The sequence below is a fragment of the Musca vetustissima genome, unplaced genomic scaffold (genome assembly GCF_032173495.1).
Source record: "Musca vetustissima isolate MV318-11 ecotype Yass unplaced genomic scaffold, APGP_CSIRO_Mvet_v1 utg8537, whole genome shotgun sequence".
Lineage (NCBI taxonomy): Eukaryota > Metazoa > Arthropoda > Insecta > Diptera > Muscidae > Musca > Musca vetustissima.
Window position 1 is genome coordinate 106,348 of NW_026881632.1, and position 12,381 is coordinate 118,728.

The 12,381-nt window shown below is 36.3% G+C and overlaps 1 protein-coding gene across 1 annotated transcript in view; it reads left to right on the top strand.

The window, feature by feature from the left end:
- The window catches only part of LOC133327600 (pleckstrin homology-like domain family B member 1), a 29,835-nt gene extending 19,079 nt beyond the window's left edge, over positions 1-10,756 (top strand). Inside the window, exons 7-9 of the mRNA XM_061536117.1 lie at positions 8,404-8,885; positions 8,964-9,096; positions 10,567-10,756. Of these exons, the coding sequence (XP_061392101.1) occupies positions 8,404-8,885; positions 8,964-9,096; positions 10,567-10,743 (792 nt within the window). The 3' untranslated portion in view covers positions 10,744-10,756. The remainder of the gene's footprint in view (positions 1-8,403; positions 8,886-8,963; positions 9,097-10,566) is intronic.
- Positions 10,757-12,381: the final 1,625 nt, after the last annotated feature.

The window sequence follows — 12,381 nt, forward strand, 5'->3', positions numbered from 1 at the left end:
TGAAGACCTCTGCACGTCTATGAAGACCTCTGCACCCAGTTACTCAATAGAGACTCACTGGTCCGCCAGATCCTCTAAAAAGACTTCACTTCGCGTATATTGACTCAGTGGTCCTTCCTCGTTTCAGTACACTGTACCTTTAGCTCCTCAATAGAGATTCGCTGGACCTTCATCTTCTCTATATAGGCTCACTGGTCCTTCAGGTCCTATATATATACTCACTGGTCCTTCAGCTTCTATATATATTCACTAGACCTTCAGTTCAACTAAGTAGATTCCCTGAACCCTCAGCTCTTCTATATAGTCCCACTTGCCCTTTAGCTTGCTCTTCGGCTCTCATATATAGACTCATTCGCTGTACCTTCAGCTTCTCTATATAGACTGTATCGGCTTTCATTACCTCTATAAATACTCACTTGTCCTTCGTATCGCTATATAGTCTCACTGGCCTTTCAGCTCGCCTATATAGACGCACTGACTCTTCAGCTCCCACATATTCACTCACTGGCCTTTCAGTTCACTGGAACTTCAGCTCCTCAAAAGAGATTCGCTGGCTCCTTAGCTCGTATCTATAAACTCATTGGACCTTCAGCGCGTCTATATAGACTCGCTGTACCTTCAGTTCGTTTATATAGACTAACTGGTCTACATAGACTCACTGACCCGTCAGACAAACTGGCCCATCAGTTCGTCTATATAAACTTACTGGACCATCAGCTCGTCTATATAGACTCACTGGCCCTTCAGCTCGCTTATACTCACTTGCCCTTCAGCTCGACGGTATAAACTCACTGGCTCTTCAGCTCGCCTATATGAACTCATTGCGCTTTAGCTCGTCTATATAAACTCACTGGCCCTTCAGCTCGTCTATATAGACGCATAGGCCCTTCAGCTCGTCTATATAGACACATTGGCCCTTCAACTCGTGTATATATACTCACTGGCCCTTCAACTCGTCTATATGGGCTCACTGGCCCTTCAGATCTTCTCTATAGAATCACTGGCCTTTCAGCACGCCTCACTGGTTCTTCAGCTCGCTTTAAGATAATCATTGGCCTTTCACCTCGCCTATTGAGAATCACTGGCCCTTCAGCACCTCTACAGCCGCATTCGAACTTCGAATCATCTGCCTAAGATCAGCTTTTCCTTAGCTCATTGCAAATTCGTTGCAACCTACTGCTCAACAACGCCCCCTTTTTTCTCTCACATTGCGATTACTCACTATCCACTAATAATAATGAAAGTACTTAAGTTTCTAACGTAATTAACATGTGGAATATTTTCCTCCACACACACAAACATACCCACTCTCACACCTATCCAAAACAACATCATCCTATCATATCACCCCGCAATGTAAATCTCATGGTGTGTGAATATCCAGCTATCTGTGTGTTCGATCGTCCAATCCAATCTATCTGCAATAAGTATCATCGAACGTACGAACAAATTAACCATTGAATTACTACAAAATTCAAGGTAAACATTTTTTGGTTGGAGAATCGTCGGCGGACAATCATCATCATCAATTGGCCAAACCCAAAATTGTCTGCCGTGGACGACGCAATTTTTAGTTAAATATCGATGATCGTGGTGTTTGGTTTGGAAAACGTACACAAGACAATTTCTTCGCATTTTCTTTAACTTACGCGGTTCAAGGATTTTCCTCTTTTCGATACCTTTTTTATTTTTGTTTTTAATTATTGGCTGTCGGGTTAAAAGAACAATTGTTGCAACGTAAACACAACAAATCATCATCACAAACAACCAAAGAAAGATGCTTTGGATAACCCACCTATCACGCGGTCGTCCGCATGCCATGCGATACAGTTATCCACAGTTTGTGCATATTGTAAGACACGGATTTTTTTGAATTAAAAAAGTGAAAATTTATCTATTTATTAGAAAGTTAAACCAAAAAAACTCGAAAAGAACAACAGCAAAAATGTTAATACTACTAATGTTGGTTGGTAAAAAACAAAATAAAAGACAAAAAACAATAAAAAATTAATATTAAAAATTAAAAAAAAAAATCAATAAAAAAATTGTAATACAAAAAAAAAAACAATATGAAAAATATCAAATTTAAAAATATTTAAATTGTGATACTATCTGACTATATGGATTTCATTAAAAATAAAAAAATCGCACTTCAAAGACTGACCCGAAGTGTTTGAAAATAGAATCTTCCCACAATAGTGTCGCTAGTGAAGTGTTTACTTGCCAAAAAAATCGAATGTCCTTGTCCTGAACTAGAATTATTGACATCGCTCAAAAATTATCAGGATGGCGGACCTTTGAAAATTTGTCATTTTTTGACCGCAACCTAAGTTAAAAAATAAGGAAGTTCTTGACCGATTGGCTTTATCCTAGTTCATACGAAGCTACAGTTTGAGAATCGCTCTTGCCATCATTTGATGCTGACACAATAAATCGGCTATATCTTCAAGAGTTCTTGAGATTTTCACTTAAAAATTTGTAGGGACATTCTTGTATTAAAGTAGATTCGAACTAAATCAAAAAGAATTTTGACACCGAGAATGGGGGTCCCCTTAACTGATGGTTTGTAGGACGCATTATAAATTATAATGATTAAGTTTTTCAGCCGACATTACATTTATTAATCCTTCCTTGATTCACAGCAAAAACTACGTACAAATACATAAAATTTCTTCATTAATTACAGAATCCACTGACTCCTCTGCTCGTCTATATAGAAACACTGGCCCCTCAGCTCCCCTATATAGACCCACTTGCCCTTCAGCTCATCTATATGGACTCATTGTCCCTCAAGTTCCATTCCATTCAATTTGTCTACATACATTCATTGGTCTCTCAATTTGTCTATATGGACTCACTGGTCCTTCAGATCGTCTATATGGACTCATTGGCCCTCAAGTTCGTCTAGATAGACTCGCTGGCCGTATATATGTACTTACTGGCTCCCCAACTCGTCTATATAGACTCACTGGCTCCTCATCTCGTTTATGTAGACTCAATGGCCCTTCAGCTCGTCGTACCCGTACTCAGGTCGATGGACAAATAATACAAAATAATTCCAATTAAATTTACAACACACGTACATCAACGATTCCGACAATCAAATATTTTTAAGGTCCATTCCAAAATTTAGATGCCATGTTTTGTATCTGGAGTTCACCATATTTAGATTCAGAACTTTGTGGGGAAGATTTCTAATAGAGGTTCTCGTATTGATCTACTCCCAATTTAATACCTTATTCGAATCACATTTTCTAAGCGAATAGGCTTCCTATGCCGATTACTTGTTCTATTATAATTTTCCGATTTATTCAACTTATTTTAAAGTTTATGTGGCCCCAAGAGGAGGTCACATTTATGATCAGCACATCACAAAATTTTACATAGAAAAGCGGATCATATTATGGCTGTTTTGGTTGATGATTGGTCGACATTTAGCAGATCAAATGTACCAAGATTACTATTAAATATTATGGCGGATATGTCCACTCGGGAAAGATAAGATTCAGAGGAATTGCCAGTGTCCTCTCTAAAAAAATCCTTAAAAATCCATACCTTATGGTCTCGAAAAAATCTTAAAAAATCCAAGACTTAATGTCTGATGGTCCTCTCTAAAAATTCTTTAAAAATCCAAGCCTTATGGTGTGGACCATCACACCTCAAAAAAATTCTTTACAAATGCAAGCCTTATGGTGTGGACCATCACATCTCGAAAAAAATCTTTAAAAATCCAAGCTTTATGGTGTAGACCATCACATCTCGAAAATTTTTTTTAAAATCAAAGCCTTATGGTGTGGACCATCAAATCTCGAAAAAAAATTTAAAAATCAAAGCCTTATGGTGTGGACCATCAAATCTCGAAAAAATTCTTTAAAAATCCACGCCTTATGGTGTGGACCATCACATCTCGAAAAAATTCTTTAAAAATCTACGCCTTATGGTGTGGACCATCACATCTCAAAAAAATTCTTTAAAAATCCACGCCTTATGGTGTGGACCATCACATCTCGAAAAAATTCTTTAAAAATCCACGCCTTAAGGTCTGATGGTCCTCTTTAAACAATTCTTTAAAAATACACGAATCAAGGGTCTGATTGGCTTCTCTTAAAAATTCTAAGATCTGATGGTCCTTCTTTAAAAATCCACGTTTTAAGGTCTAATAGTCTTCTCTACAAAATTCTTTAAAAATATCCGCTTATAAGTCTGGTGTTTCGCTTTAAAAAATCTTTAAAATTCACGGCTCTAGGTTTGGTACACCTCTTTAAAAATTCTCTGAAAAATATGTCAAACTCTCCTGAGTCAGATTTGATTTTTTGTTTTTGTTTTCCAATTCATTCACAATTCAATTCATACCCTGGCTCCAACTACCATTCCCACTGGAATTCTCTTATTGTTTTTTTTTATTTCCCTTTCATGGTCTTGGTGGTGTTGTCAATAGAAGAGTGACCACATGATCCACTATTTTCTGCAATTTCATACAATATCGTCTTGCTCAATGTCTCCCTGTAGTCTATCTATGTGAGGGCGATTTATTTTGCCCCACAAAGTTCACATTTCCATCTAATTAATTTAAATTACAAATATTCATCATTCAGCCCAGCAAACATTCCTTACAATTTGTCTAGCGGTCAATGGTGGTGTTTTCATTGTTGCTCAAGCAAACGCTGTCATTATGAAGAAAATGTTGCTGACAAATATACAATGTACAGACGCTTCTACAGCGTTGATAGACTAACAGAGTGACCATTTCATTGTGTTTACTCTTACCTCCTAAGAAGTGAGCACTACGGAGGCAAAATTTCTAAACGATATTCACAAAGAAAAAAATTATGATGCTCTTCGTGAGATACTCTGGATAAATCGCGTTGTGTGGTGATTTTCGTTGATAATTTTAGTCGGTGACCAGAAAGTGTTCATTGCGGTACTGGTGGTCACATAAAATTCTGATCGTTTCGAAAAATCTTGGGCGTGAATTTTGTTGTCTAATATTTTTTTTTTCGGTTACGTCTGTTATTGTTTGGCGTTTGAAAAAAAATTGTGGGTGGACACACACCATTTGGTTTAATTGAATTTTTTTGTGATTTAACCCCACATCACATCATGCCTCTTTCACCCGTAATGCCCACTTGGCTTAACTATGTAAAGAGGCGGCGTCCACAACAACACCATCACCACCAGCATCATTGCAATCATCAGTATCAAGACCAACAACAGCAGCAGCAACATTGCTGTCATCACCACCATCACATTATTATTTTAGTAAGTTTGTGATTTTGTTTTTTTTTTTTTTTTCGGCAAAGTCTTCTTAGATAATGCGCCGCAGGGTTGTGATTTGAGTACTGAAGCCTTGCTCGAGGCATATTTGAAATGTTCCCCCCACTGACAGTGAAAGTGATGAAATGTCAAGTGTTTTTTGACGGGATTTAATAAATAATAATAAGATCTCTGTAAATTATGTTGTTGTATGTTACAAAATTTTTAAAGTGCAAAATATTTTTATCTTTTTGTATCTGCATAAGATATTGGAATTAGTGCAAAAAAAGATTGTCAAAATATTTGGGTCATATTTTTGTTTTGTGTTTGTATGTGTGTGGATTATTTGGTTTTGCGTAAATATGTTGGCAAAGATATGATTACACCATTTCCTTTGAAATAAAAAAATAACAGTATTTAATTAAAGTGCTCTGTTCATAGGCACAATATTCAATTGTCCCATAATTGGACCGATTGCACAAATAGATTTGCGATTTGGAATTGGAAAGTAAAGTTGTTAGGAACGGCTCTGAAAAGAAGTATGGTATCGCTTTGCGGTTTTTCTGATATTAAGCAAACTTATCGACCTCTACCTGAAATCTGCAATGGACTTTTAATATATATTCTATGAGGACAGTATCTGAGGTATACTCATGCTACTTGATCGGAATATTTATTGACAGTCAAGTACTTCGCCTATTAATGAAATCCTAAATTTTTACATCGAGACTTGTAAAAGAGTGTTAAGTCCTCTGTTGACGTACCTCAAAAAATTATGTTGACCAGACCAAAAAGTTGTTCTGATACTATTATTTTGGAAGCGACACTAAGCGTCTTAAACTTCCATAAAATAATCGCTTTTAAAACCAAAAGGAAGGAAAAAATGAGACACCTATGGACCAGCTTTACAGATTTAAAAAATATTCACCCTTTTTGGGGTTCTCTCCAGAAGAAGACGACCAATGGGTCCCTAAAAATAAAACATGTGCAAAAACAAAGAAACATTTCGAAAAGGCAATTTTTTCGGGTATCTGAGGGTATAAAATAGTACCTAAACTTCCTGTCAGGACTTGTAGTTATAATCCAATCGATACTGAATGATACCACCATTAGGGGAATTTATTGGAGAATTCATTTGCTCTGAACCAATTCCTTGTCCTACAGGAGGGGCCATAGCACTCAAAGAATTCATCGTGGTTCTTGGCATGTTTTTATTTCCCTAGTTATACTAGTTAACGCCCTCTTTCAATACTTTTCCACAATAAAAATCCGCACAAATTCTTTAAGCACTTTTTGCTGGTAAAAACAATAATCAGGACTTGTGTTATTATCTAATCGATACTGAATGATACCACCATTATGTCATTAAGGTCAATAGCCTACTATAGGGAGCATCATTCATTCATCCCAGCGGAGGGGGAAAATTATTTTAAATTGGTTCCTGAATATTTGAAATTCATACGAAGACCCTTGATATTCTAATAATAACTTCCGCATAAACAGAAGACGCCACCGAGAGAAAAATGGCAACACTAAATACGCAAATATCCCAACCGCTGCACAATATTCTAGAAGGCGTTGTTTCTAGGCAACGATAGATGGTAGCCCCATCACCTAGGAAAGGTTACATCATACCAATCATCTACATAGCTGGATAAAACAAAATGATTAACGAAGCTACTACAAGGACTAAGTTGGTTTTAGTCCTTGTACGAGTGACATTATAATAGGTCAAATTTAAAACTCATCGGACTATATTTGTTCCGCAAACATCTGGTCATTAAACCGACTATTTGGGTTCTACATCGACCAGTTAGCCTTTATTAAGACCATGGGAATCTTTACAGCCCAATTGAATTTATAAAGACTAACGGCCTCTATACAGCCCAATAGGCCTTTATTAAGGACCCACAGTCTCTATACAGCACAATTGGCCTTTATAAAGACCGACGATCTCATACCGATAAATTGGTCTTTATAACGACTAGGGGTCTTTATACCGACCAGTTGGTCTTTATAAAGTCCAATGGGACTGTATAGAGATCGATGGTCTTTATAAAAGCCAAATGGACACATAGAGACTGTAGGTCTTTATAAAGACCAACTGGTCGGTATAAAGACCCCTAGTCGTTATAAAGACCAATTTATCGGTATGAGATCGTCGGTCTTTATAAAGGCCTATTGGGCTGTATAGAGGCCGTTAGTCTTTATAAAGGTCAATTGGGCTGTAAAGAGTCCCAAGGTCTTTATAAAGGCTAACTGGTCGGTGTAGAACCTAAATGGTCGGTATAATGACCCCTGTTTATTATAAAGGCCAATTGATTGGTATATAGACTTTATAAAGACCAATTGGTCGGTATAGAGACCCCTGATCTCGGCTATACCTACAGTCTATAGTAGGTCTTTTTTAAAGGTCAATTGGGCTGTATACAGATCGTAGGTCTTAATTAAAGCCAATTGGTACGAATAGAGACCTCTGGTCTTTATAAATACCAATTGGTCGGTATAGAGACCGCTGGTCTTTATGAAGGCCAATTGGGCTGTATAGAGACCCCTGGTCTTTATAAAGGCCAATTGAGCTGTGTGTAGGTACCGCTGCTCTTTATAAAGACCATTTGAATTGTATAGGTCTTTATCAAGGCCAATTGGGCTGTATAGAGACCGTTGGTCTTTATCTACTGTGCTTTTTGAACGAACCTCGTATATGAATTCTTAATAACACACCTTTTTATCATAAATTACCAAAATATTACACCTATAATAATATTTCAAAAAATGTTGCAAGTTGTTCTCCCCTTCCCAATGTTTTTGGATTCCTTTACGCACCATTTCAACTTCTCTACAAGACAAATTTTGAAATGTTCCCCTTTTGTGTTTTTTTTTTCTCTTGATACAGTGTAAAATATGGGTGGAAGTGATTCGAAGTGTTGTTTATTTTATGTTGTTTAGTTTGACAAATTTATTGGCTAGATTATGTGGGCGGGCTGGCGGTATGCGATGCCATGTTATGATGCTTTAAGTTTATTAATAAAATTATAACGAAAAAAATCAAATTAACCTTTAAATAATTTATAACATAATGTTCTAATAATAATATCATCTAAACATAATAATAATTTCATTAATTTGTTTGTATATTTTTCTTTTTAGCAACGTCACTCCCAGCCTGAATTTGAAACGAATCATTTACATGTTGCGGAACCAGCAAAACGCCACAGCACCTCCTCACGACCGCTATCCGAGGCGAACTCTGAGTTGAGTTGTGAATTGTTGACAAATCAGACAACCAGCAAATCGAATATTGAACTATCCACACTGAGTGGAAGCCACCAATACAACAACAACAACAATGCAAATACAGATACTGCCAAACGACCGGATAGTCTTAATTCAACAGATGCCGCCAACAGCAGCAGCAACAACAACAGTTCTCTACAATTAAGAGATCAATCGTCTCTGCTGTCGGAGGGCAGTGAACGTAAACGTACCGCATTGCCCAAACATCAACGGCCACTCACCAGATATCTGCCCATTTTTTCACCAGATTTAGATTTACGACAACACATCGAATCGGCGGGTCATCAAATCGATTTGTGTCCACATGTCTTTGTCGACTCACACACATGTAGGGGGTAAGTAGAAAAAACAACACAGCTGAGCATCCCCACATCCGATACGATATTAATTTTCCGTCTTCTTTATTTTTTCAGTTATCTCCATAAATTAGGTGCCACCTTCCATGGCTGGTCGAAACGTTGGTTTGTTTTGGATCGTACGCGCAATGCCTTTATTTACTATTCCGATAAATTGGAACGGAAACCACGTGGAGGGGCTTATTTTTCAGTAAGATTGAAATTTGTAAAATTCTTCTGAAATTCCTTTGAAATGTTTGAAAAATAAAGAACGATTAGTCCCAATTGGTCGGTATACAGATCCCTGCTCTTTATAAAGGCCAATTGGGCTGTATGGAGACCGTAGGTCTTTATAAAGGCCAATTGGGCTGTATGGACACCGTAGGTCTTTATAAAGGCCAATTGGGCTGTATGGACACCGTAGGTCTTTATAAAGGCCAATTGGGCTGTATGGAGACCGTAGGTCTTTATAAAGGCCAATTGGGCTGTATGGACACCGTAGGTCTTTATAAAGGCCAATTGGGCTGTATGGAGACCGTAGGTCTTTATAAAGGCCAATTGGGCTGTATGGAGACCGTAGGTCTTTATAAAGGCCAATTGGGCTGTATAGAGTCCAAAGGTCTTTATAAAGGCCAATTGGGCTGTATAGAGACCCTTGGTCTTTATAAAGGCCAATTGGGCTGTATAGAGACCCTTGGTCTTTATAAAGGCCAATTGGGCTGTATAGAGACCCTTGGTCTTTATAAAGGCCAATTGGGCTGTATAGAGACCCTTGGTCTTTATAAAGGCCAATTGGGCTGTATAGAGACCCTTGGTCTTTATAAAGGCCAATTGGGCTGTATAGAGACCCTTGGTCTTTATAAAGGCCAATTGGGCTGTATAGAGACCCTTGGTCTTTATAAAGGCCAATTGGGCTGTATAGAGACCCTTGGTCTTTATAAAGGCCAATTGGGCTGTATAGAGACCCTTGGTCTTTATAAAGGCCAATTGGGCTGTATAGAGACCCTTGGTCTTTATAAAGGCCAATTGGGCTGTATAGAGACCCTTGGTCTTTATAAAGGCCAATTGGGCTGTATAGAGACCCTTGGTCTTTATAAAGGCCAATTGGGCTGTATAGAGACCCTTGGTCTTTATAAAGGCCAATTGGGCTGTGTAGAGACCGTGGGTCCTTATAAAGACCCTTGGTCTTTATAAAGGCCAATTGGGCTGTATAGAGACCCTTGGTCTTTATAAAGGCCAATTGGGCTGTATAGAGACCCTTGGTCTTTATAAAGGCCAATTGGGCTGTATAGAGACCCTTGGTCTTTATAAAGGCCAATTGGGCTGTATAGAGACCCTTGGTCTTTATAAAGGCCAATTGGGCTGTATAGAGACCCTTGGTCTTTATAAAGGCCAATTGGGCTGTATAGAGACCCTTGGTCTTTATAAAGGCCAATTGGGCTGTATAGAGACCCTTGGTCTTTATAAAGGCCAATTGGGCTGTATAGAGACCCTTGGTCTTTATAAAGGCCAATTGGGCTGTATAGAGACCCTTGGTCTTTATAAAGGCCAATTGGGCTGTATAGAGACCCTTGGTCTTTATAAAGGCCAATTGGGCTGTATAGAGACCTTGGTCTTTATATCAGATATGTACTTTTAAAAATAACTCAAATTAATTTCCCCCATTTTCTTCATTTCACAGACCATCGATGAAGTCTATTTGGATCATTTGAATGTCTCAAAAAGTGGCCGACCCCATTGCACATTTATTGTTAAGACTAAAAAACGCAGCTATCAACTATTGGCAGCCTCCGATGCAGCTGCTAGAATATGGATTGATGCCATAATAACTGGAGCTCAAGGCAACTTAGACTATTAGTAGTATTACTCATACATTTGTAGTATTTAAGTCTTTTATTTTTAAGTTACATTTTCATAGGGGTTTTTTATTAAACAAAAAACTTTAAATATTCAACCAAAGCAGATCGTTCATATGGATCATTATGAAATCATAAGATGTTAGTTTTAATTTAAGTTTTATATTTAATATTTTTGTATTTGTTTACATCTAGGGATGTATTTTAACAACAAAATATATTTTTTAAAAAATAAATGTATTTTCTAAGGAGATATAAATGTAAATAGTTTTTAAGGAGTATTAAATAATAAAACAAAGAATATTTTTTAAAGATTAGTTGAAATTTATTTAAGGGAATATATATTTTTGATATTTTGTTATTGCAAAATACAAATGGTTTCCCAAATAACCCGCCAACTAAACAATAAAAAATCATAAAAATTATATTTAATATGCAATAAATTAATTTTTATATAATAAATATTATTACATCAATATAAATTTTATTTTCAATAAAAAAAAACAAAACTTTAATAAAAATCCATTTCTTTCAACAAATCCCGTATGTTTCATTTACTTACTAAGCATGACAAATTATAACGCCTAAAAGTATGCTTAACATTATTACTGCTTACTCACACTGCATTCAATTTTTCAAAACATATGGCAACATTTGGTATTGTGAACACAAATTGGAATTTGCAAATCACTGAGGCCGTCACCAAATGAGGTAATAGGCAAATAGAATCGTGTAGCAGCCATATTTTGACGGAAGGTAAAATATAAATGGCTATATCTCAGCAACGGATTTTGCGATTTTAATGAAATTTAAACCATATGGTAGAGGAAATACTGCAGTTTATGTGTATTAGAAATAAATATTAATTACAAGATAAGTCTAGCTTAAAATGAGGAAATAACATAGACAACTTCATCATTGAATTTTTAAGGTAAAAATGACATTTTGGTATAAAAATTGATGTAAACGAATAGAGTAAGATTCAATTAATGTGTATTAGAATGAATTTACTGAAATGATGGCGTAGTTAGCCCATAGTAAAGGTAAGAACTGCTGATGCATTTTATACATTATTTTGAAGATTTTGGCCACGTTTTTCAACCGAATTGGCTGCAATTTGGTATTTTGCGATCTTAGTGGGTAGCAAATCTTCCTGCAAAGAATACCTCCAAAATTTCTAAATTTAGGGGAATTTTTAAAACAAAATGGCTGCAATTTTAAATTAGATCATTGAGTAGAAAAAAATTCCTAGCAAAAAATTATCTTTTTTGTCCCATGTTATTCGGTATTTTGACAAACATTTTTCAATCCAAAGTGGTTGTAATGTGATAACACCACAGTACCCCAATTTTTTGTATTTACACCGAATTTTCCAACATGAGTAGAATTTTCCAACATCTGTAGTTTTGTATTTCGTTTTCTCCCGCAAATCATCTATTGAATAATAAATATTTATAAAAAATCTACGCTTATTGAATTCTTCAAAAATAATATTCTTAAATTCCTATTTTAAAACATTGACCACCTATATTTTTCGATGTGTATATCGTTTTAGAACAGGTCAAAATAATTGGATTTTTAGTACATACATACCGATTATTGAAGACTTGATATTCTTTACATGTTATTAAAATTACTTT